Genomic DNA, 23,134 nt, shown 5'->3' on the forward strand with positions numbered 1-23,134 from the left:
GTGGGATTAGAGAACCTGCAGTGCACGGCCGCGTTGGTGGGTCTGAGTGCTTGCGCGCTGAGCTAAGGGCTGAAGAGAGGTGAAGAGAGCCGGGCGTGGTGCTGCGCGCCTTTAATCCCAGCACTCACTCGGGAGGCGGAGGCAGAAGGATCGCCATGAGTTCGAGGCCACCCTGAGACTACATAGTGAATTGCAGGTCAGCCTGGGCTAGAGTGAGACCCTACCTCAAAAAATTGAAAAACAAAAGCCATGTGAGGAATGAGAGGCTCACACTTTAAAGTCTCATACTTTTAAGAAGTGTCAAGAATGAGAATGCAAGATGTAAGATGCATATGAAAAGCTTTTGATAACTTAGTATTGCTAGATTGGTAGCAAATATATTCCTGAGAAGGAGGAAAATGAATTTTGTGCAATATTTTATACAATAAACACTTTTCTATATCAATTCAGTTTCATAGCTTCCATCCTACCCGGTCTGTGATTCCCATTTTTTAATCTACAACCATGACTCCTCAGCTAATCACTAATATGACATTCCCAATTTGTGTATTGGAAATTGAAGTATCTTCAAACTCTAGATTTAAAAAGAAATTATATTTTCCTTGCTAAATTATCTCCTTTAGGCTTTATTTTGCTTTCACCTTATTCTGAGGTCAAATCTTATGCCATCTTTAACATATTTCTGCTTATCAATATAGTTTATTAACTATCAAGTTTTAGTAAATATTCTAATTCTGTAAATGCTCCCACATTCTTCACTTACTTTCCTTGCTACTATCACCATTCAGATTCCCATTTCTCCACCCCAAAGGGTTAGAATAGTTTCTGTTGCTCCCTTTAATTCCCCCTTAAACTATGACACAGCCTGCAAAATTTGATCTCCTAAGCACTCTAAATCCCCATGTTAGTAATTTTTCATAGAATAAAGACAAAACCCTATTAAAAAGCCCAGAAAGCCTTATAATCTGTAACCTTGTGCTTTCTTTCCCCTCTAAGCTGTAGTTCTTGATATGCCTATATTCATTTATTTAAGCATTCAGCCAGTGTTATCCATGATACTAGGCACCATGCTATAATTTGAGTATAAAAATAATACATTATAATGTAGTAACAAATCACATGCTAATGCCTAGAGCAAAAAGAATGTCATGTAAAAAATAAAAGCATTCTTAGTGTGGGACTAGAACAGGACTAGCTTGGCAGCCCTGGAAGTGAGCGTCACAGGCTCACTTCATGGAGGACTTCAGTGGACAGGAGAGGCCACAATATGGCATCTCGCCGGGGAAACGTGATGTGGACACGCGGGAAGACCAGTGTGCAAGGACGTGCAGTGTGCAGGGTCGGGAGCGCCACAGAGCTGTGAGTAGCTTGAAATGGTCCGAACTGTGGTTATCTGTGAAAGAGTGACAGGGGATTGGGTGCAGAGAGATTGGTCTAGGATAGCAACAGGTCGCCTACTTGCACAAACATAAGCAAAAAAAAGAAAAAAACAAAAAACTTGCATGTGGGACAGAGATGGTTTCCCAAGTGTAATGATGGATAATTAACTTTTTCTTCGTGCCTTTCATTGTCTCAGTGAGAGTAAGAATCCACCTGACAGTGCTAAGGGATAAAAAGAAGTATTAAGCCAGGCGTGGTGGCGCACGCCTTTAATCCCAGCACCAGGGAGGCAGAGGTAGGAGGATCGACATGAGTTCAAGGCCACCCTGAGACTGCAGATTGAATTCCAGGTCAGCCTGAGCTAGAGTGAGACCCTACCTAGAAAAACAAACAAACAGCAACAAAAAAAGAAGTATTAAATCCTATTTTTTTCTAGGAGAATTATCAAGCCTCAATAAATTTAACAAAAGATCTTGTTATATCTTGGAAACATAAATTTAATCTCTGTTTACCTATGATTCCATATATCATATACACTGCATCCATGTGCTATCTTAAATCTGAAAAAAATCTGATAATATATCCAAAGAGATTAAATTTATTTCAATATTTCTTATAAAGATAGACCATAGGTTAGTGAGAATATGCAAGAATAGGAACGAGCAATTCCCCAAACTCCTTCAGGAATTCAAATTCACTACATCTGGGCCTGTGACGCTCACTTCAGATTCACTACAGCTGGGCCTGTGACGCTCTCTTCAGATTCACTACATCTGGGCCTGTGACGCTCTCTTCAGATTCACTACATCTGGGCCTGTGACCGCTCACTTTAGATTCACACCTGGACTTATGACTGCTCACTTCAAATTTACTGCATCTGGAGTATAATTGCACTATTTGCACATGAAAAAGGACCTTCAAGGGACGGAATAAGCCCCCAGTCACATTTGGAGGGTCCTCAACATGGAAGAAAGAATCTCAGCACTTTGTGTGACATCAAGTGTTATTTTTCTTGCTGCTGTGTACCTTTCCACATTCTTCTGACAAACAGAAGAAACACAAGATAGGGACGGAGGTGGTTATAGAGACCAGCATAAAGGTATAGCTCTATACACACATTCCTGTGTGCATACTTCCATATATATATATGTTATAAATGCACACACACACCACGTCTTTTCTAAGGAACTGGATCACAATTATGAGGTTGACAAGTCTGAAGTCCATAGAACAGGCTGACTGACCAGAAACTCAGGCAGCATCTATATGTTGCGATCTTCAGGCAATATTTTTTTTTTCTCCAAAAATATCAGTTTTTGCTCTTAAGACACTTCACTGAGTGGGCAGGGCTTGCCTACATGATTAGAGGTAGTTTTATTAACTTCAAATCAACTAATTGAGACTATTAATCCAAACTCTTGCAAACCTTCACAATATTATCTAGGTTAATGTTTGACCAAATAGGTGGCTATCATAGCCCACCCAAAGTCAATACCTATTATACTGTCATAGTGATGAAATTGATCCGTTTCCCTTTCAGCCAATTCATGACTTACAAGTTTGGTGCAAACTGATTGAATGACTGGTCATTCTTCTTGCATTGGCTGCAGCCCACGTGCATGCCCACACTGGCCAGAGCCGGGTGTGAAGGGTTCCCCTCCACAGCTCCTCAGCTCCTTCTTGTTTCCATACCTGATCCTGGAGCTTATTATATTTTGCCAGCCTGGGCGGTTCCCTGATCTCTTTTCCCCCCTTCAGGACTGGGTTCAAAGGTCCACGTGACCATGCCCAGCTGTTCATATGGGATGTGGAGATTCAAACTCAGACAGTTTCTGGACTCCTGCTTTCTCAGAACATACACTTACCACTGAGCCATCTCCCCAGCTCATTCGCCATCCTCCTCTGCAGTCTGCCTATGGCTTTTTGAGAAATTCCCACAGATCCTTACCTCAACCTAGGCTGAGGATTTTGACCTATATTTGCTGCTAGTGAAGCAGCAGAAATTTCTAACTTACAGGTTTTTAAAAATTTTTTTAATTATTATTTTTTATTTTTCATTTATTTATTTGAGAGCGACAGACACAGAGAGAAAGACAGATAGAGGGAGAGAGAGAGAATGGGCGCGCCAGGGCCTCCAGCCACTGCAAACAAACTCCAGACGCGTGCGCCCCCTTGTGCATCTGGCTAACGTGGGACCTGGGGAACCGAGCCTCGAACCGGGGTCCTTCGGCTTCACAGTCAAGCGCTTCACCGCTAAGCCATCTCTCCAGCCCAAACTTACATTTTTTAACTAAGGCTTTTTTTTTCTGGAAATGATTTCTTTGAGACACAACAGCAAACAAACTGGTAAGGTGAACGGACAATGCTCTGATCCAACTCAGCATTTCCTACTTACGCTGTTTGGGTATCATAAGGTCATAATCGTATTGTTTCATAACCATGCTTGAGATCTCATGATGGTCTTAGGCCAAAGACATTTGCAAGACATTCCTCCTCCTCTCCTCTCCTGCCTGACCTGACAGTGCCTTTGGTTACTGGTGAGAGCTCTATGCCTACCCATTGACCATGAAAGAAAGTAGATTCCAGAAGAGCTGACTCAGCAATAACAGCACATTCTGGAAAAATATCTTCATGAGATCTGTGGTGTTTGATTCAGGTGTCCCCCATAAACTTAGGTGTTCTGAGTGCTAGGTTCCAAACTGATGCAGATTTGGGAATTAATGCCTCCTGGAGAGAGTGTATTGTTCGAGGCCAGCTTATGGGTGTTATAGCCAGTTTCCCTATGCCAGTATTTGGCACACTATCCTGTTGCTATGGTCCACTTTATGTTGGCCAGGGGGTGATGTCCACCCTCTGCTCATGCCATCATTTTCCCTGCCATTGTGGAGCTCCCCTCTCGAGCCTGTAATCCAAAATAAACCTCTTTTTCCCACAAGCTGCTCTTGGTTGGGTGATTTCTGCCAGCAACGCAAACCTGACTGCAACAATATCAATCCAGAAAAATGCGCAAAACATCATAGCATGAAGCAGGTCACAAGCTTCAAGGGAAGCACCTCTTTTCTTTCCTCTCTTCACCCCTTCTTCTTTGTCTTCTTTTTACTGTGGGTAACTGTGGAGATTGTAGGGGTCGCTAGAGGAAAGCAATCTAGGTTTGAAAAGATTTGAGGTTTTCTGATGCAACTTTCATTCCTGTGACCTTCATTTTCAGGCCAGTGACAGCCTCCCGGGGAGCCCCGCCTCTGTGGGTGATGGCCCTTGCCGCGTTTGCAGTCTTGGCAGTCATTGGAGTAACTGTTGGTCTCTTGGTTCATTTTCTGGCAGTAGGTTGGTAAACATTTGCATTAATTTCGTCATGCTGTACTATTTGTTTCCATTTCTGTGAGATAAAGAAACAGTGAGCGATCTCCCTTTCAGATGGCATCAGACACCCTGGATCCTGTCAGTAAGCATTATTAGTATTTGCCTATTTGCCATATATTCAGAAATATTTTAAATGTACACAAGTAAAAGGGTGGCTATGGATTTATAGATATGAAGGCATAGATAGTTGGTAGATAAGCAAAATTTTCTACCAAGATGATGTTTTATGTTATTTTATAATTAAGACATCACATTGGTTGTATATATACAGGAGAAATATCAAAGGATATTGAACCTCCATTTATTATTATTTATTTATTATCATTAACTTATTATTAATTATTATAATTATTTATTATTAATTTGTTATTATTAATTTATTATTAATTGCAAAGACAATAAAAAAGTCTCTTCTATAAAAAAATCCCTTCTATGGGATGGAGAGATGGCTTAACAGTTAAGATGCTTCCCTGCAAAGCCTAGGGAACCAGGTTTGATTACCCAATGCCCACATAAGCCAGATGCTCAAGGTGGTGCATGTGTCTGTAGTTTGTTTGCAGTGGCTAGAGGCCCTGGCATGCCCATTCTCTCTCTCTCCCTTCCTATTTCTCTCTCTCATAAATAAGTAAATAGTAAATAAGGATGAAATCAGGCTAGAGAGATGGCTTAGCAGCTAAGGCACTTGCCTGTGAAGCCTAAGGACCCAGGTTTGATTCCTCAGATCCCACATAAGCCAGATGCGCATGCTGGTGCATGTGTCTGGAGTTCATTTGCAGTGGCTAGAGGCCCTGGCATTCTCTTTCTCTAAAAATACTTAAAAAGAGATAAAATCATTTTAAAAATTCCCTTCTACAAACATTATTGAAAAAGTTTTAAATTTAAAAAATTTAAAAGCAAGACAAAAGCTGGAGACATTTTTAAGTCCTGTTTTAACTTTAGAGATATCATTTATACCACACTATAAGATAAAGTAAATAAGCATTTCTTCACTCTAAAATACTTTGTTAGTAATATTTTTTAATGTTGTCAATGCTTTAGCACTTTATTCTGGTTTGGAATCCATCTTTTTCCAGCTGTTTAATTTTGTATACTTATTTAGATAATTCACAGGCTCCCTATCCATATTTTCCCATGACTTTGTCATGCTTATGTGCTGTTTATCTTCTCCAAAAATTAGATATACTCATAGTTTAAAGAGATAATAGAGCTTTTTAAAAGTCTTTATTTTTATTTATTTATTTATTTGAGAGAGACAGACAAACAGAGACATACAGAGAGAGACAGACAGACAGAGAGTGGGTATGCCAGGGCCTCCAGCTGCTGCAATCAAACTCTAGACACATGCGCCACTTTGTGCGTCTGACTTACATGGGTCCTGGGAATTGAACCTGGGTCCCTTAGCTTTCCAGGAAAGCACCTTAACCACTAAGCCATCCCTCCAGTCTGATAGAGCTCTTAGTGACAAACACACCTCTTCCACTACCCCTACTTCTCATTGATTTTTCAACTCTTTCAAGTGATTCTCAATATTACCATCTCCCTGGTGTTTTAGTTAGTGGCGTTATCTATCCAATTTCTCTTATGGAAAATGAGGAGTCCATAGGCATTTGTAGCTTAGCTGCATAGTGGCTGTATTGGCATTTATCTTCAGCAGATCCCCAGGATTCCCTTGAACTGTCTCTCAAATTTAATCCTTAAACACTTGAGCTGAATATTGACTTTATATTATCCTAGTCACTAGAATGTATGTACATATATATGTGGGTGTGTAATTTCTTATTTTTCATTATTTAAATGTTTTCTTATATAATGCCTTGGCATGATTGCTTTTGAAATAAATCTCAGAGAATAATAATAATAAATTTCTTTTGTCTGAGTGATCACTATCTTCCAGGATTTTCTCTGTTTATTTGGATATATTTCATATTAAACACTTTTCTCAAGTGTATGTTGATCTTTTTTGTCTTCTAGTATTTAGATTAAAGATCAAAGAGCTGAATGGAAGTTCTCTATGCAGGAGGTGTACTTTCAACTATGGCAGATGCCTTTGATAGTATCTCTCACATATTAGAGATAAGATGTGACATGTTTCAAGTATCTTTGAAGATTTAGGAAGGAAATATAAATGATTAATTGAAGGCTTTGGGATAAGACAGAATGACTTTTGATCTTTGGATCTTCTTAGGTATGTGGCATTAGGCAACTTACTTAATCACTGTGAGACTAAATTTCTTCTAAAAAAGTTTAGGTAATCTGAAAAGATCATTGTAGGGACTGGAGAGATGGCTTAGCAATTAATATGCTCGTCTGCAAAGCCTAAGGACCCACGTTTGCCTCTCCAGATCCCACGTAAGCCAGATGCACAAAGGTGAGGCAAGAATAAGGTCGTACATGCCCAGGTGGCACAAGTGTCTGGAGTTCAATGACTACAGTGACTGAGACCCTGACGCACTACTTCTCTCTCTCTCTAAAAAATTAAAAATAAAAAAAAATGTTGTAAAATATCTTTATATAGTGGATTATTTTCTTTTAGAGGGTGGTTCCAAGGTAGGGTCACACTCTAGCCCAGGTTGACCTGGAATTTACTCTGTAGTCTCAAGGTGGCCTTGAACTCACGGTGATCCACTTACCTCTGCCTCTCGAGTGCTAGGATTAAAGGCATACATCACCATGCCTGGCTTTTAGTGGATTCTTAATAAATGGAAACTTAAAATTCACAACCTGGCAACTGATGACACAAAACAGAAGCCGATAGAGTAGACAGTACCTTTCCAACCAACATGCTACACTTCACAAAAAATTAATAAAAGCAGGTACTTTTATTTATTTATTTAGCTATTTAAAGAGTGAGTGAGAGAGAGAAAAGGGCAGCTAGAGAGAAGGAGAATGGGCGTGCCAGGGCCTCCAGCCACTGCAATCAAAGTCCAGATGCATGCGCCACCTTGTGTATCTGGCTTAAGTGGGTCCTGGGGAATCAAATCTTGCTCCTTTGGCATTTACAGGTAAATGCCTTAACCACTAAGCTACCTGTCCAGCCCAGCTACCTTTATTTATGACCTTTAATTAGTGTTAGTATATGTATGTGTGTTCATTGTCATACTATTGGATTCCACCATGCCTAGGTTAGGTACTCAACTATACCAAAAAGAGTTTCATTGGGTAATCAATATATACTGCACACAGTACATACCAGTGTATATTATTATGCAACTTGTATTTTGATTTGAAGTCCACATAATTTAAATAATTCTTGAATCATTTTTTTTATCTCACAGAAAATAAAACCTACTATTACCAAGGTAGTTTCAAAGTGTTGGATATTCCATATAATAGAAATTATGAAAGAGAGACATCACCAGAAAATAACTATCTTAGTAAAATCCTTGAAACTAAAGTAAGTCAGTATTTCTTACATATTTCATTCTTTGGAATTCGTATGTATTTCTGTGATTTTGCGTGTGAGTCTATGCTCTCTCTAACAGATGGCTGATGCGTTTCAAAGTTCCAGCATCTACAGACAGTACATCAACTCTCAAGTCATCACACTGCTGTAAGTACCTATCAGTACTCATCAGAAAAGATGAGCACAACACTCATCCCATAATAATTCAAGTCATCCAGGAAAAAATGCAACTGGTATCTTGCAGTGATTAGCCAACAAATTATAAATATCTAGCATTATCATAAATGTCAACACAATCACTCAAGATAAAGTCAAAAAGAAAAATTGAGTTTTCATTATCGAGTTCATTGGCTCTATTGAGAATACATTACTCCTTAAATTACATTTAACCTATCCTTCTCATTTGCTGAGTATTTATGTCCATAAAAATTAGATAATTCCTTAGTTCAATGTTTGATCCTCTTTGTTTCCAGAAGAAATACAGATTTTATTTTCTCCTGTCTTTCTACTAGCAAGTTAGTTAATCATCTTGTGCAACTTTTCTAAGGGCTCTTATTTGATATATGACAGAAGGAAGAATATCTACACCCTGCTTTGATTCTAATAGAAAATTTCCATTCAGCATAACGAGAATTGAAATATGCTGGGTTCCCTGGGCATGGCTCTGGAACCCCAGAGACTAGCAAAGGGAGCCCTAGAATAGTAGTTCTAGATTTCAAGCCCAGTCGCTGCAGGGCCTTAAGAATATCTCTAGACCACATTGATACATTTTTCTGTCCCTTGAAGAATTAAATAATTAGCATTAATACATTGCCCTGCATTACTCACAGATTTGTACTCAGAATCCAAAAAGCTAATGGGTGCAGAAATATTTGGAAACACATTTCTGATAAAAATGACTCTTGCTGTTACTTCCACCAGTACCCACCCTTCTTTTCTGGCTTCTGGACTCTTGTGACTCCTGCAGGTGGAGCGTGGGTCACAATTCCAACTGGAATTGACTGAGGAAGGTCAATTTTACTACTGAACAGAAATGGAAACCAAAGTAGAAAGGCCTGGGTGCTTCTTGGAAGTGACTACCCCCGCTGAGAGGAGGTGCATGGGTCTTTGAGTATCTGTGGGCAGCATGACTTAAGAGGCAGCGACAAGAGGACTTCACTTGGGCATGCATTGCTACAAAAAACACACGAGGGGTGGGGAGACGGATGAGGAGCTTGCCGTGCTAGCATATAAACAGCGTGATGATAATTCAGACGAGAGCCTGGGGCTCCTTGACAATCTCCACATGCCCACTGGTCAGTCGTTCAGGCTGTCCAGCATTGCCTCAATTCCAGACAAGTCTCTCCAGAACATCACAGCTCAGGGACAATTTTTCTCAGTATCTTCTCACTAATGCTTCACTGTGGCTAGCATTAGAGGTTCTTGTACCTGAACCCAATCTCCTCGACAAGGGAGACACTGGGTGATGAAGCGGGGTGACAGAGGCATAGTGTGAAGAGCCCGTGGCCTGGGGCATCTGCATGGAGCACAATCCCCACTTTAGTAGGTATAACTTTGTACTTCATTCCTGAGGACATTACACAAATTCTCAAAGATTCAAAATTGTCTGTTATAAAATAAGATAATGAGCCAGGTGTGATGGTGCAGGCCTCTAGTCCCAGCTCTCGGGACGCAGAGGTAGGAGGATCGTTGTGAATTTAAAGTCACCCTGAAACTACATAGTGAATTCCAGGTCAGCCTGTCCTAGAGAGATACCCTATCTCAAAAACAAACAAACAGGGCTGGAGAGATGGCTTAGCAGTTACGGTGCTTTCCTGCAAAGCCTAAGGACGAATTTTTGACTCTCCAGATCCCACATAAGCCAGATTCACAAGGTGACATAAGTGTGCAAGGTTGTCCATGCACAAAAGGTGGTGCACATGCTTGGAGTTCGATTATACAGTGTCTGGAGGCTCTGGCATGCCAATTATCTCTCTTTATCTCTTTTTCTAGTCTCTCTCATTAAAAAGGCCTGCCTGTTGGGCTTGCCTCAAACAGATAAACAACCAAAAAACCCTAAAACAAATAAAATGAGATAATGAAACTTATGCTACAGAGTTGTGGTGGAGATCATCAAGCATCTGCTAATAGATGTGACAAAGACATCCTTGGAACATAGTAATACCCAATATGCTAAGCAATGTTAGAACCGTCCAGTTATTTTATAGTATAAACCTCCTTGACTCTATTTGATGAAAGTTTCTGTTTGATGACAAAGTAGAAATTAAAGTAATTTAGGGCTGGAGAGATAGCTTAGTGGTTGAGGCACTTGCTTGCAAAGCCAAAGGACCCAGGTTTGCTCTCCCAGGACCCATGTAAGCCAGTTGCACATGGTGTTACATGCATCTGAAGTTTGTTTTCAGTGGCTGAAGACCGTGGTCTGCCCAATCTCTCTCACTCTCTCCCCCCTCACACACAAATAAGTGAAAATTTAAAAATGTATTTAGGGTCCAGTGTATTAGAAACATTCTCACAAAACTGATCCTTAATAAAAAAAATCATTCAATGTTCCTCCGAGTACTTCTAGTTAAGATAAATACCTTACTGTTATGGCTGGCTTAATATGGTCATTTACATATATGTCTTATCATTCACTAAGCTCTGGAAAGTTCTGGAGGAACTGTGCTTTGGTTATTGCCAAACATCATTTAGCACAGTTACATATCTAAAAGAGTAGCTTGATAAATGACTTAAAGATGCATGAAGAAATATCACAGTTCTTACTTGGGGTTTCTCAGATCTTTTTATTTTTCAAGATTTATACACTTGCACGTCCTCCATATGGAATCGCAGAGCTGCACACATTTGGTAGCACATAGACCCTGGGAGATGGGTGATCATAAGCTTAACTTAAAGTGAAGTTACTGCATAAGCCCATTAAAGAGCAAAGGAAATCCAGATATTAAAGGTTGGAAATTGCAGAATAAATCCTATTTTTAGCAACATATGCAAACTTTCTGTGGCTTCCAGTCCCGAGAGCAACACTCTGACAGCAGAGGTGTGGCTGGTATTCAAGAGTCCTCAGTCAAAGAAGGAGAACACAAGGAGAAGAATCGAAAGCGTCTTACAGCAGATGCTGAGGAACCAATCAAGATCCTTGACTACAGACCCCAGTTCTCTTAAGCTCACGGGTAAGTTTATGTAGTGGATGAGAGCAGTGCACTTCATTATTTTTGCCCTAACACATTATCACAAACACTAAGCACAAATATGATCTTCAGTATAATTTCAAATGAATTTTTCTATCAGAGCAGTCATTTAATTTTTTTTTTTTTTTGCTATTTAAATAAAACATTCTTGTCACCTTAATGCTACAATGTGGACAAGGAGGGACCGCTTCTCATTCTAAAGTAGATATTGACACCATAAGAGAAGCTTTAAAAGAAATGGTGTCTTTCATCTTTCTCTTCATGACTTGTAAAAGTTAACATTGCATCTGCAAGTGTAAGACTGGTCACTTTTTGTAAATGTTGTTTGCATATTGACAGAAATTAGATGTACTTTCTCTTTTAAATGGCTAATACTCTCAATTTTCCCCTGCAAGTGGTGTAGGATACAGTTCCAACTAGTGAAAAAAATAGTTTCTAATGTGGAACTAGAAAGATGACACTTCTATATTATATGTACATGAGTAGCAGAAAAAAAATTTCCAGTAGGCCAATTTTCTTTCATTTCTGTAGACATTGTGTCTCAGGATTCCATGCTATTTCTAGGGTAGTTCTATGGAAACTACCATCTTTCTCAATGGCCCAAAGGTCAGCCAGGTATGACATTTCATATCGACTTTTTGCTCTTTTTCAGAAATCAGTAAAGTTGATGCTGAAAAGATTATCAACAATCGTAAGTGCAAATCCCTTTTACATTAAATATTGAGATCATGAAAACTAAAATAATCAAGATGGTTACTCATGACCAGGCACAGTTCTAAACACTCACTGAATCTTCATAGGAATCTTTGAAATAGGAACTGTTGCATTCCCATTTTAGAATCAATATTGAGGCACAGAGAAGGGAAATGATTTTCCAGATTGATTCAGCTCATAAATGGTGGGGACAAGGTTCAAATGCAGGGTCTTGTTGCAGAGCCCGTGGGTTGACCATAATCTTTCTTTCAATAGGACTTCCCAGGGCACAGATGATCCAGTGACCATAGTGATTCCTGGATGTATTACATTCTATTCATAGTAGTGCAAGAAAGCTTCAGATATAACTGTACAGGGACAACTATATTTAGCTCTGCTCTTCATTGTCATCAATAAACATGTTCTTTCTATTGTCAATGTAACAAAACTGACACTTTTAAATATTTTTTATTTTATATAAATTATAATAGGTTTTTTTATGCCCTCATCCCAGCTCCTATTACCCTGGTGGCCCTACTCAGTGGGGTTATGGTAGTCACTGTGGAGTCATGAAGGCCTCAGTTCTTTTCCTGTGGGGTAGCAGGGTACTGTGCCTCAGGATATTCCTACCAAGTCTGTGGTTCTAACAATCTTTCTGCTTCCTTTCCTGCAGTGTTTCGAGAGCTGTGGCAGATCTGTTGTCAGTCCATTTTAATATTGAGTTCTCTGTAGCCCCTGGATTTCCTTTCCTTTTATTAAGTAGAAACTTTGTACGGACACATCATGTCTCGGTATCATCATTTCCCTCCTCTCTGCCCCCACTCCCATGAGGGCCCTCTTCAGTGGGACTGCTGGTTTTCACCATGGAGTTGTGGGTTATGAGTTGGGAGAGCAGTAGTGATTGTAGTGGTGGGGGCACTGCTTCTGGATATTTCCTCCAACCCTGTGTCTCTCTTTTAGCTCCTCTTTTGCAAAATTTCTTGAGCCTTTGTGGGTGTGTTTTAAGTCCACTGTAGTGTCGTACTCTCAGTAGCATCTGGATTTCTTCCTGGGTGTTTTTGAGTGTTCTCAGAGTCTGTCTGCATCACTCTGGTGCAGGTTGTCAGGATCTCCATGGAAGAGCACTCTTGCTTATCTTGCCAGTTCCTCTGTGGTTTCACCTGGGCCCTGGCTACTGTGCCAGGGGTGGTTTATCTCCTGCCAGGGAGTTGGCTATCTATTCTTGTTATGTTGATTGATTTTGGTTGTCCTCAGTTCTCACTGAAAAAGAAAAACCGATAAGGATAGGTTAAGCATTGCTAATTTAGAGAGATTTTGATGGATGTACCCTCATGTTTGGGCAAAGACTAGTGGGAGCTTCTCACTGGAGTCCATAATCTTGGTCTCTACAAGATTCTGACTTGGTCTACAGATCCAGGTATTGGTTTCTTTCCACTGAACAGATCTCATAACCAATGAGAGAATCTTTTGTTACCCAGTTAGGCTGTGTGCCATTATTGCACATGTGTGTACATCTTGTCAGGCTGGCTGCTTTCATGTAGCAGGGTCCCCTGCTTGCTCACAACATTGTTGGCCATTTTCCCTCAGCAGCTCACGTAGTGCTTTTCAGCACTATCCAGGCTAATCATCTGGGAGCTGGCTTCCTTCCAGATTCAGCCAGATCTCTCCATGTTCTGCATTAACAGCATGTGGTGCCTTCAACAATTGGGTCCTACCTTTTATTTCAGGCAGGTAATCATGTGCTTTGACAGAAGCCTGTCTTGTTTTGCAGACCTTGTAGGTCTCTCTGATCAATAGCTCAGTGTGGGTGTTCACCAATTTATGATTACTTGGAGTTGCAAGCAAGAGCCAAATGTTTTAGGGTTAGGCTTCATCCCTCCCTCCTCAGGGCCCTTCTTACAAGATGATCCCTTTTTGCCCCTTTTGAGGGTTTTGTCTTTTAGTCTTTTATCTAGGAGGAAGGTTTCTATGATACCAATTCAGTTTGGATTTGGTTTTTTGTGTATCATCCACCTAAGTACCCATTGCCTTCCCTCCAAACCCTTCCATCCCTTATCTGTTCCTCGAGTTGCCTGTGAGGTGTGCCTGTAACTCAAGCGATTTCCATTTAGAAACCACAAGTGAGGGAGAACATTCAGCATTTGTCTTTCTGTGCTGGGTGGGTTCACTTAGTAGGATCTATTCCAAGTCTGAACATTTTCCTACAAATATCATTGTGTCATTTTTCCTTCCTGTTGAATAGAACTCCATTATGTGTATATGCTATGTCTTTATTATCTGTTTGTTAAATAATTGGCATCTGGGTTGAATCCAGTTCTTGGCTATTGTGAATTGAGTAGTTATAAACAGGGTTGAGAAAATAACTTCGAAGTGAAGCATGGAGCCTTTATGGTAGATGTCCAGTAGAGGAATGGCTGGGTCAATTGGTAGCTCTAGGTAAATAAACTTATTGTACTTTCATTTTGGGATTCATTTTCTGTTGTCTCCTCTATGTTTTCATTGGAGACTACCATTGTGGGACTGGGCAACCTTGGTGGAGATCTCTTGATCTGTTGTCTTATTTATTTATTTATTTATTTATTTAGCATTAGGGTCTACCCATCTTGGTATAAAAGTCTGTTTTATTTTATTAAGCCAAAACTAAAACCACACCACAAACAAGCACACTTCAGGAACTCTAGGCACTTCACATATCTTCATATTGGAATTTCAAATCCACCACCCCACCTTAGAGCTGAACCCTAACCTCCACCCAGTGACACCTCCAGCCAGGTGGCTGGAAATCCAAGATGTTTTAATAAACTCCTGACTCTGTTGAGGGGGAGCAGGGCATCTATTCAAACTACCACACCTGGCAATGGGATCCTGACTTTCTTTCCAGTAGGAGATATGAGTTCTCCCCCACTGAGCAGGCCTCATGTCCAATAAGAGAACAGTTGGTTATCCACAGAGGCTGCATACCACTATTGCACAAGTAAAACTGATGCCTTTGACAGGCTGTGGGAGAAGACCAAGGATGTCAGCTACCTATGACAGAATCAAAGGAGGCTCCACAGCTCAGGAAGGAGAATGGCCATGGCAAGCAAGTCTCAGTATGAATGGTCGACAATACTGTGGGGCATCCCTGATCAGTGAGAAATATCTGATAACTGCGGCTCACTGTTTTAAAAAGTAAGTCCATTTTGTTCTCTATGGCTAGGGAAGCCAAAGACCCCAGGACAGCCCCTGTTTGTACTTGTTATCCCTTGAGAATTTTGAATCTCACTCTGTCACCCTCATGGGTGTCTCTATTTGAAACGTGAATCATATGGCAAGCCTACCCTAAGCCTTTTCTAGCTTACCATTAAAAGTGAGGCTGGAGAGATGGCTTAAGCAGCGAAGGCATTTGCCTATAGAGGCAAAGGACCCAGGTTCATTTCCCTGGGACCCACATAAGCCAGATGCGCAATACGGTGTATGCATCTGGAGTTCATTTGCAGCAGCTGGAGGCCCTGACATGCCATTCTCTCTCTCTCTTTCTCTCTAAAATAAATGTAAATAAAAATATTTTAAAAATAGGAAGACTCAGTCATTTGAAAAATATTTATTTACTTATTGATTTTGTTTACAAGGAGAGAGAGAGAGAGAATGCAAATGGGTATGCGAAGGCCTCCAGCTGCTGTAAATGAACTCCAGATGTGTGTGCTGCTTTGTGTACTTGGCTTTATATGGGTTCTGGAGACTCAAAACTGGGTTATTAATTAGGCTTTTCAGGCAAGTGCCTTAATCACTGAGCCATCTCTCTAGCTCCTCCAGTAATTTTTGATTTTTTTCCACATGCAAATCTCATCTCCCATCAGTTTATATTCCAGATCCTAAACTACTTGCAATTACTAAGATACAACATCCTGTCTCATTCCTCCCTCCCTCTCTCCACATATCTCTTGATATTTTTGGCAAATATGACTCAGCCATATTTCAAACACTATTAATCCCCCACCCAAACAACAAAGCAATAAAACTTTTCTGTTCACTAAGCTTACAGATTTTTAATGTCTCCACTAATTAAATGCACAATCATGGAACAGTTATAACTGTCTATGTGTGTGTTCATCATCTTTTTTCTGGATATAGGCTTCTTGGAGCTGTAGTTATTTTCCTTCATTTCTTTTTCTTTCTTTCTTTTTTTTTTTTTTTTTGGTTTTGAGGTAGGGTCTCATTCTAGCCCAGGCAGAACTGGAATTCACTATGGAGTCTCATGATGGCCTGAACTCACAGTGATCCTCCTACCTCTGCCTCCCGAGTGCTGGGATTAAAGGCATGCGCCACCACGCCCAGCTTTTCCTTCATTTCTATATCCTTATTTAAGCCTTACATGGTATACTGTGAAAGGACTCAAATAGGATTTTCTGTAAATAAATTTTTAAAAATTAGACTGTATCATTGGGATGGATAATACAGCAAGAAATTATCAATGCTATGAACATGTATAGCAGATATGGAATTTCTATATGACAAAGAATGCAGTATTTCTATTGTTTTAAAATAAATACAAAAATAAGTGACTTTTGTTTTTTTTTTCAGTACAGATGATCCAAAAAAGTTTACAGTTAGCTTTGGCACTAGAGTAAGCCCACCCTATATGACACACTATGTTCAACAAGTTATTATTCATGAAAACTATATCAAGGGGGAACACCATGATGATGTTGCAATCATAGTGCTCACTGAAAAAGTGTCATTCAAGAATGATGTCCATCGAGTTTGCCTCCCTGAAGCCACACAGGTCTTTCCACCAGGCGAAGGTGTTGTTGTTACAGGATGGGGCGCACTTTCCCATGATGGTAAGTCTATTAAAAAAAAAAAAAAAAGGTATAGTATAAAGTGAGAAACATGTGCACTGATCAATCTAGGAACAGAGTTGGAGTGTTATTCTACTTCTTGATGCTCTACTGTAGTTCCGGGCAATCTCTCAGGAAGTGTTGGGTATGGAGTCAATCACTGTCAATTGCTCTAGATTAGATCAAAGGAGACCAGTTTAGTGTGTAGAACCTTACTTGTCCAGAGGACCTACTTGAAAAGATCTAGACTGATGACATACAAGGGAAAGAACTTTGGGCAACAGTTGAAAAGTGTTTCAAATGATAGTGTGAACATTCTTTTTTATTCATTAATTTGAGTGACAGAAGAATGGACTTTCTCATCCTATGAAAAGGCAATATCCAAGTATAGGTATTATGTACAGAAGATGAGGCAAGCTGCCTACCCTGCTCTGGTTCTGGGCTGGTCTTTTGCTGATAGTGTTTACTTATTTTTAGGTAAACATCCATTGCTACTTCAGAAGGCATCTGTGAAAATTATTGACTCAAAAACTTGTAATGCTAAAGAAGCTTATAATGGTTTGGTATTGGACACAATGCTATGTGCTGGTTATGAGGAAGGAAATATCGATGCCTGCCAGGTAATTCTGGACCCTATTCATATTGACACATGGTATACAAAGAACTGGTATTATTGGATGACAGCCACCAACACAGAAACAGTTCTATGCTCCAGCTCATTTGTTTTCCCACAGTCCTCTTAGTGTCCTCTTGGCTCTGACACTAAAGTAATCCTTCCCTGCGGACAATGTGTGTTAATCACTATTTAACAAACAACATGTGGGGCTTGCTCTGAGCTTTGAAGTCTGGCCTAAGTCCTTTACAGTTATTAAATCATTATATCCTCATCACAATCATGTGATGCAAGTAATCATGTTACTCTCAGTTCATAGATCGAGAGGAAGAGGAAAAGGAGGGTCTGGTGCCTGGTGCCTGGTCGCACATCTCGTAAGTGGCCGGGTGAAGGCACTCCCAGGCTGCCTACTGTCAGAGCTCATCCTCTTCACCACACACTGCAAAGGTTCAGTCTCAGAAATGTTTTAGTTATTTTCAGCCCACTTGGAGTTTCTTCCTCCACCCGTCATAGCTTGGGTTCTGTTTACTTTTCTCAGATATGAAACCCTGAGCTTCAAGTACATTCATGTATTTCTCCTAAAAGCTTTTTTGTGAACTTAATTTGGTAGATTATCATATCAAACTTTCAAGTTCATGTAAATACACAGTCATAGGAATGCATCTTGGCCAGTCACAACTGAGGTTAGAGAAGTTCAGCATATTTATATCACTCATAACAAGTTTATATCTATGAAGTGCCAACTACTCACAAACTTCATCTGGGATTACTGGGCAATTGACACATGCAATTTGTTTTTTTTTTTTTAATGTAGGGTGACTCTGGAGGACCACTTGTTCATCCCAACTCTCGAGACATTTGGTACCTTGTTGGCATAGTGAGCTGGGGAGTTGAATGTGGCAAACCCAATAAGCCAGGGGTCTATATGCGAGTGACTGCCTACCGTGACTGGATTGCCTCCAAGACGGGTCTCTAAGAAAAAAGCATCACGTAGCAATGAATGCAAGGCAGTTTTGCCTGGTACTATTAAACCTTGTTTAATATGCTTTTTCAAAATCAGTGTATTCAATTGTTGCTTTGAAAGGATTATAGCACTGAAATATTTATGAACGTTTAAGCAGACTCAACAAGACAAAATAATAAGAAATCTCAGGTAATTTGGTTCAAAAAGGCTTGAAACAAGAAAGTCCTCTCACAAAACTGCTATTAGAATACTATTTGTTTTCAATTTCATTAATTCACATCATATTATAATACCTTACCATAACACATCGCTCTTGGTTTTTGTCATGAAGACATAGAATGCTGGAAGCATGTCCTTGCCTAGGCCAAGTTTCTGGGCAGCATGGTGAGAGACTGGAGTCAGCACCCTGGGAGGTTGTGTTAGAGCGTGCTCTGTCTGCTTCTATGTCATAGCTTTTGTGGAAGGTGCATGGCTGTGACCTAATCTACTCTCAAAGGCGGTACCAAATTACAACATCTAATTTTTACTGAGGTTCTCATTACTCTTAAAATAACTGTGAAAGAATTTCACCCCAGTAAAGCCAGCCTAAACAGCACACTTTAAACTCAACATTGGATACAGTAATTCTTTCATGTTGGTATAAATTCTTTATATTCTTCATGTGTAATATATTTTTAAAAGTAGCTGTAATATATATATACCATAAAAATATGTAATGTATTTAATTAAAACTGACTTAAAGGGAGACAATTCTTTTCAATGACAATTTTTTCTTGTTTGTTTACTTAAGAGTTAACAGATAGCTTCTCCTTCCTTCTTCCCTCCTTGTGCGGGAAGTAGAGGTGCAAAGGTGTGGGTATTTCTGTTCACAATGAAGATGAGCTCTCGTGGCCTTCATGGTCCTCAGGATGCTGCCTCCCTCACCCTGGTCACTTGTCCTACTTTCTGATATCACAGATGCACTTCGCTGCTAGTTCAGGAAAGTGTGTCATGCTTCCCAGGGAGGTGGAGAGAGAGAGAGAGAAAGAGAATATGAATGAAAATGGAAGAATGAATATGGGCATTTCAGGACATCTTGCCACTGTAAACCATTTCCACATGAATGCACCTACTCCATGCATCTGGCTTCACATGGGTAATAGGGAGTTGAACCCAGACAGGTATACTGTATAAGCAAGCATCTTTTTTTTTTTTCTTTCTTTTTTTGGTTTCTCGAGGTAGGGTCTCACTCTAGCCCAGGCCAACCTGGAATTCATTATGGAGTCTCAGGGTGGCCTCGAACTCACGGCGATCCTCCTACCTCTGCCTCCCGAGTGCTGGGATTAAAGGCGTGTGCCACCACGCCCGGCTTCTAAGCAAGCATCTTTAACCACTTAGAAATATCTCCAGAATTTAACAGGCATTTTAAAAACAATAATAGGCATTTTCTCTTTTATGTCACATGACCCCAGTTTTTAAAACTTTTCAAAGGCTAAACCTTTAAAGTATAGCTTTAGAATATTAAAGTTCAGTTGCGTTTACTTAGTCTACTTGGTAATAACACCACATTGCATTCATCAAGATCGTCATAGCAATGAATGGAACAATAATGTTTAACGTCCACTGAGATCTCTCTGTTGTATCAGAAATGATTCCAGTGATCTCACCCCTGTTAATACTCTGTCCAGTCTATGAAGCACGCTATCACCATCCTACCTGTACATCTGAAAATCTAAACACATGGAGGTTAATAATCTTGTCCAAAGGCACAAAGTAACACACACCCTCCCCGCTGCTGCTAGTCATGGAAACCTATCCTTAGGAAGCAACTTTGGCTAGAGACATTGAAAGCTGATGTTCTTATGGACTACTTTTTCTTTGTTGTCATAGTTTTTTTATTTTTGTTTAGACCTTTGGCTCCTTAAAAAATCAAGTCAGCAACGGACTATTGTTGGGAAGAACTCAGAGTTTTCACAAAGAAACAGCAGTGAGCTCTGATCTTTGACCAGAATGGTGGGGAGACTTCAGATGTTCACAACTTTTAGAAGTAGCATAAAGTTCTCTGTTGTATAGATTTCCTTAATGTACAATAATCAAGTGTTCTGCCTAGTATTGGAGAATCTTTTTTCACTAAAGTGAGGACAAGAGGGAAAAGAAGCAGGAAGCATGTTGAAAGAAGCCTTTAGGATTACACAGATTTGTGTATCATAATTTTAAAGAGAAAAATACAAAAACTGACATGTAACATGGCCATTTTATATAAAAATATGATTTGAAGGTGTAGAAAGAAATGCAAGATTTATTTTTATAGTTTGTTCTAGTGACATTACAAATGACTTTTATTTTCTTCTTTCTATCATATTTTCCATAACAAGAATAGTTGCTTTGTAACAAAAAAGTTGTTTGAAAATGACATATTTTCTGTAAGTCACAGAAAATTAGATGATACTAAGAGATATTCATGAATATTATGAACATATTTTCTCTACCTGAAACAGGACTGAAAATTTGTGTCAAACAATCTTGGAAACCCCTGTGGTTTCATAGCAACAAGGAACTGAAAGTACTTGCTCATATCTCTCTAAACTGAAATGGAACATATGTGTGTGCGACAGGGTTATTATTTACTTTTGCTCTCCACAAATGCACTGGTGACATTAGTGTTAATTGAAATTTTATTAACTGCAGTATGAAGGAGGAAAGGAGTCTACGATGAGGCGAGGGTACATGGGGGAAGGGGAAAAAGAGGAAAAGTGATATAAAACCCCAAGTTTGTGAAATACAGTATCATGAAATCTAATCCGTTATATGCTAATAACAATAAAGTTTTAAAAAGAAAAATTACAAAAATTTAGCATTTAACTAAATGTAATATCTTGAATTATTTTGTACATATTCACACTTATATTTGTTTAAAAGATGACAAGCAAATATAGTAATCATTACTTTGTCTTGAGGCCTTCAACGTTTTCTTTTATGATCACTAAAACACCCTCGTGTTCCATCATTTCTCACAGCAGAGGGCGCTGGGACCCAAGTATCGGACGTCAGGTCTTTCTCCAAAATGCCAAATGTGGTTAATTACAACTCTCATGAAGGAGAAGAGAACAGGGCTGGAGGGGTGGCTTAGCGGTTAAGGCATTTGCCTTCAAAGCCAAAGGACCCAGGATCGATCCCCCAGGACCCACGTTAGCCAAGTGCACAAGGGCGTGCATGCATCTGGAGTTCATTTGCAGTGGCTGGAGTCCCTAGTGTACCCATTCTCTCACTCTTACCTCTTTCTCTGTCAAATAAAAAAATAAAAATAAAAAGGGAGGTCATCCTGGGATACAGAGTGAGTTTCCACTAGAATGAGACTCTGTCTCAAAAAAGAGAGAGAGAGAGAGAGAGAGAGAGAGAGGAGTACAGCCTCAGAAATCAACTGAACAGTGACTTAGAAAACTCCCCATCCAATCTTTCTTTTTGTTAAACAATGGATGCAAACCAAGATGACTTAATGCACATTCTTATCATTTTTTAAACCAAATAACAAATGAAAGAGAAATAAATTTTGAAAGGGCTGCATGATAACAGAGATACATAACATGCTCCTAAAAATAAGCATAAAGTCCCTTAAAAACTCCATTCAGTATCAGGTCCATTGATAAAGACGTATATGGATTCTGCTCTAAAACCATATGCTTTTAAAAATATATTTTTTTTAAATTTTTATTTATTTTATTTATTTGAGAGGGAGAGAAGAAGAAAGAGAGAGAGAGAGAAAGAGAGGATGGGTGCATCAGAACATTAAGCCACTGCAAACAAACTCCAGACATATATGCCACCTGTGTATCTGGCTTACGTGGGTACGGGGGAATTGAACTTGGGTCCTTTGGCTTTGCAGGCTAGTGCCTTAACCATTAAACCATCCCTCCAGCCCTAAAACTATATGCTTTACTGAAAGTATAAATGCATGATACATTCAAATATAAAGTATAAAAACTGCCCAGTTTAGATCATAGGCTCAGTTTCGTATGTCTAGTTGCTTGCTTGACCACTCTAATGCCTACATTTCATCACGTGACTTCCAAGTGCATTCCTCATCAACTCCTTGATCATTAACTTAATAGATTTTCTGTCCTTATTAAGTTGTTACCATCTGTAATTTCTCCTTCTATGCTATCTATCTGTGCTCACTCCAAGAGTCCTCTAGACTTCTTGGAAAGAAGGACAGATTCAGCAGCAGAGGGTGGGGGGAGGGAGCAGAAGGTAATGGGAGGGGTTATGATCAAAATACATTATTTACAGGTATGAAAATTGTCAATGAAAAGTTATTTTTTTAAAAAAAATACATGGTGCTCTGTTGTTATAGAAGTAGGTATTGATGGGAAGCGAAGATTTGGAAAGTGCTGCTATTTCCGACAAGGATTGAGCAATGCACTGGGAAAGAGATGCACTTAAGAGCAGAGGGATGAGGCTGGGCATGTGTGTAAGTGAGCCGAAGCCCGAGGGGCAGGACGAGGGTGCGGCGTTGACCAGAGACCCTCAAACCCACCACCCCTCCAACCGGCATGGAAGACTGGGTGTGCAGCTTCTACCCTCCAGAGAATGAGCAGGTGTCGGAATACTTCTTCCACCACACACTCACTTAAAAGAGCACGTGAATTAACAGACACTTTGACTTTTATCAGTGACTACCCTTCAAATCACAGCCTCATCCCCCGAGAGGATTCCTTGCATCGAGCTGGTACAGTT

At 39.8% G+C, this 23,134-nt stretch overlaps 1 protein-coding gene across 1 annotated transcript; it reads left to right on the forward strand.

Moving 5' to 3' along the window:
• Positions 1-1,233: 1,233 nt before the first annotated feature.
• LOC101617341 (transmembrane protease serine 11B-like protein) lies at positions 1,234-18,433 on the forward strand. Its single transcript, XM_045130159.1, has 10 exons — positions 1,234-1,363; positions 4,540-4,704; positions 8,016-8,134; positions 8,223-8,290; positions 11,153-11,313; positions 11,984-12,022; positions 15,021-15,195; positions 16,588-16,847; positions 17,322-17,464; positions 18,272-18,433. The coding sequence occupies exons 1-10, from the start codon at positions 1,234-1,236 to the stop codon at positions 18,431-18,433; spliced, it is 1,422 nt and encodes a 473-aa protein (XP_044986094.1).
• The last annotated feature ends 4,701 nt before the right edge of the window (positions 18,434-23,134 follow it).

This window comes from Jaculus jaculus, chromosome 11 (genome assembly GCF_020740685.1).
Source record: "Jaculus jaculus isolate mJacJac1 chromosome 11, mJacJac1.mat.Y.cur, whole genome shotgun sequence".
NCBI lineage: Eukaryota > Metazoa > Chordata > Mammalia > Rodentia > Dipodidae > Jaculus > Jaculus jaculus.

What these genes read in the sequence shown, in the direction of transcription:
- LOC101617341 (XM_045130159.1), top strand. Translation starts at nt 1,234, where the DNA reads ATGGAGGACTTCAGTGGACAGGAGAGGCCACAATATGGCATCTCGCCG. An exon ending in CAGTTCTCTTAAGCTCACGG is followed by an intron (nt 11,314 to 11,983) that starts GTAAGTTTATGT and finishes GCTCTTTTTCAG; the next exon opens with AAATCAGTAAAGTTGATGCT. An exon ending in GCGGCTCACTGTTTTAAAAA is followed by an intron (nt 15,196 to 16,587) that starts GTAAGTCCATTT and finishes TTTTTTTTTCAG; the next exon opens with TACAGATGATCCAAAAAAGT.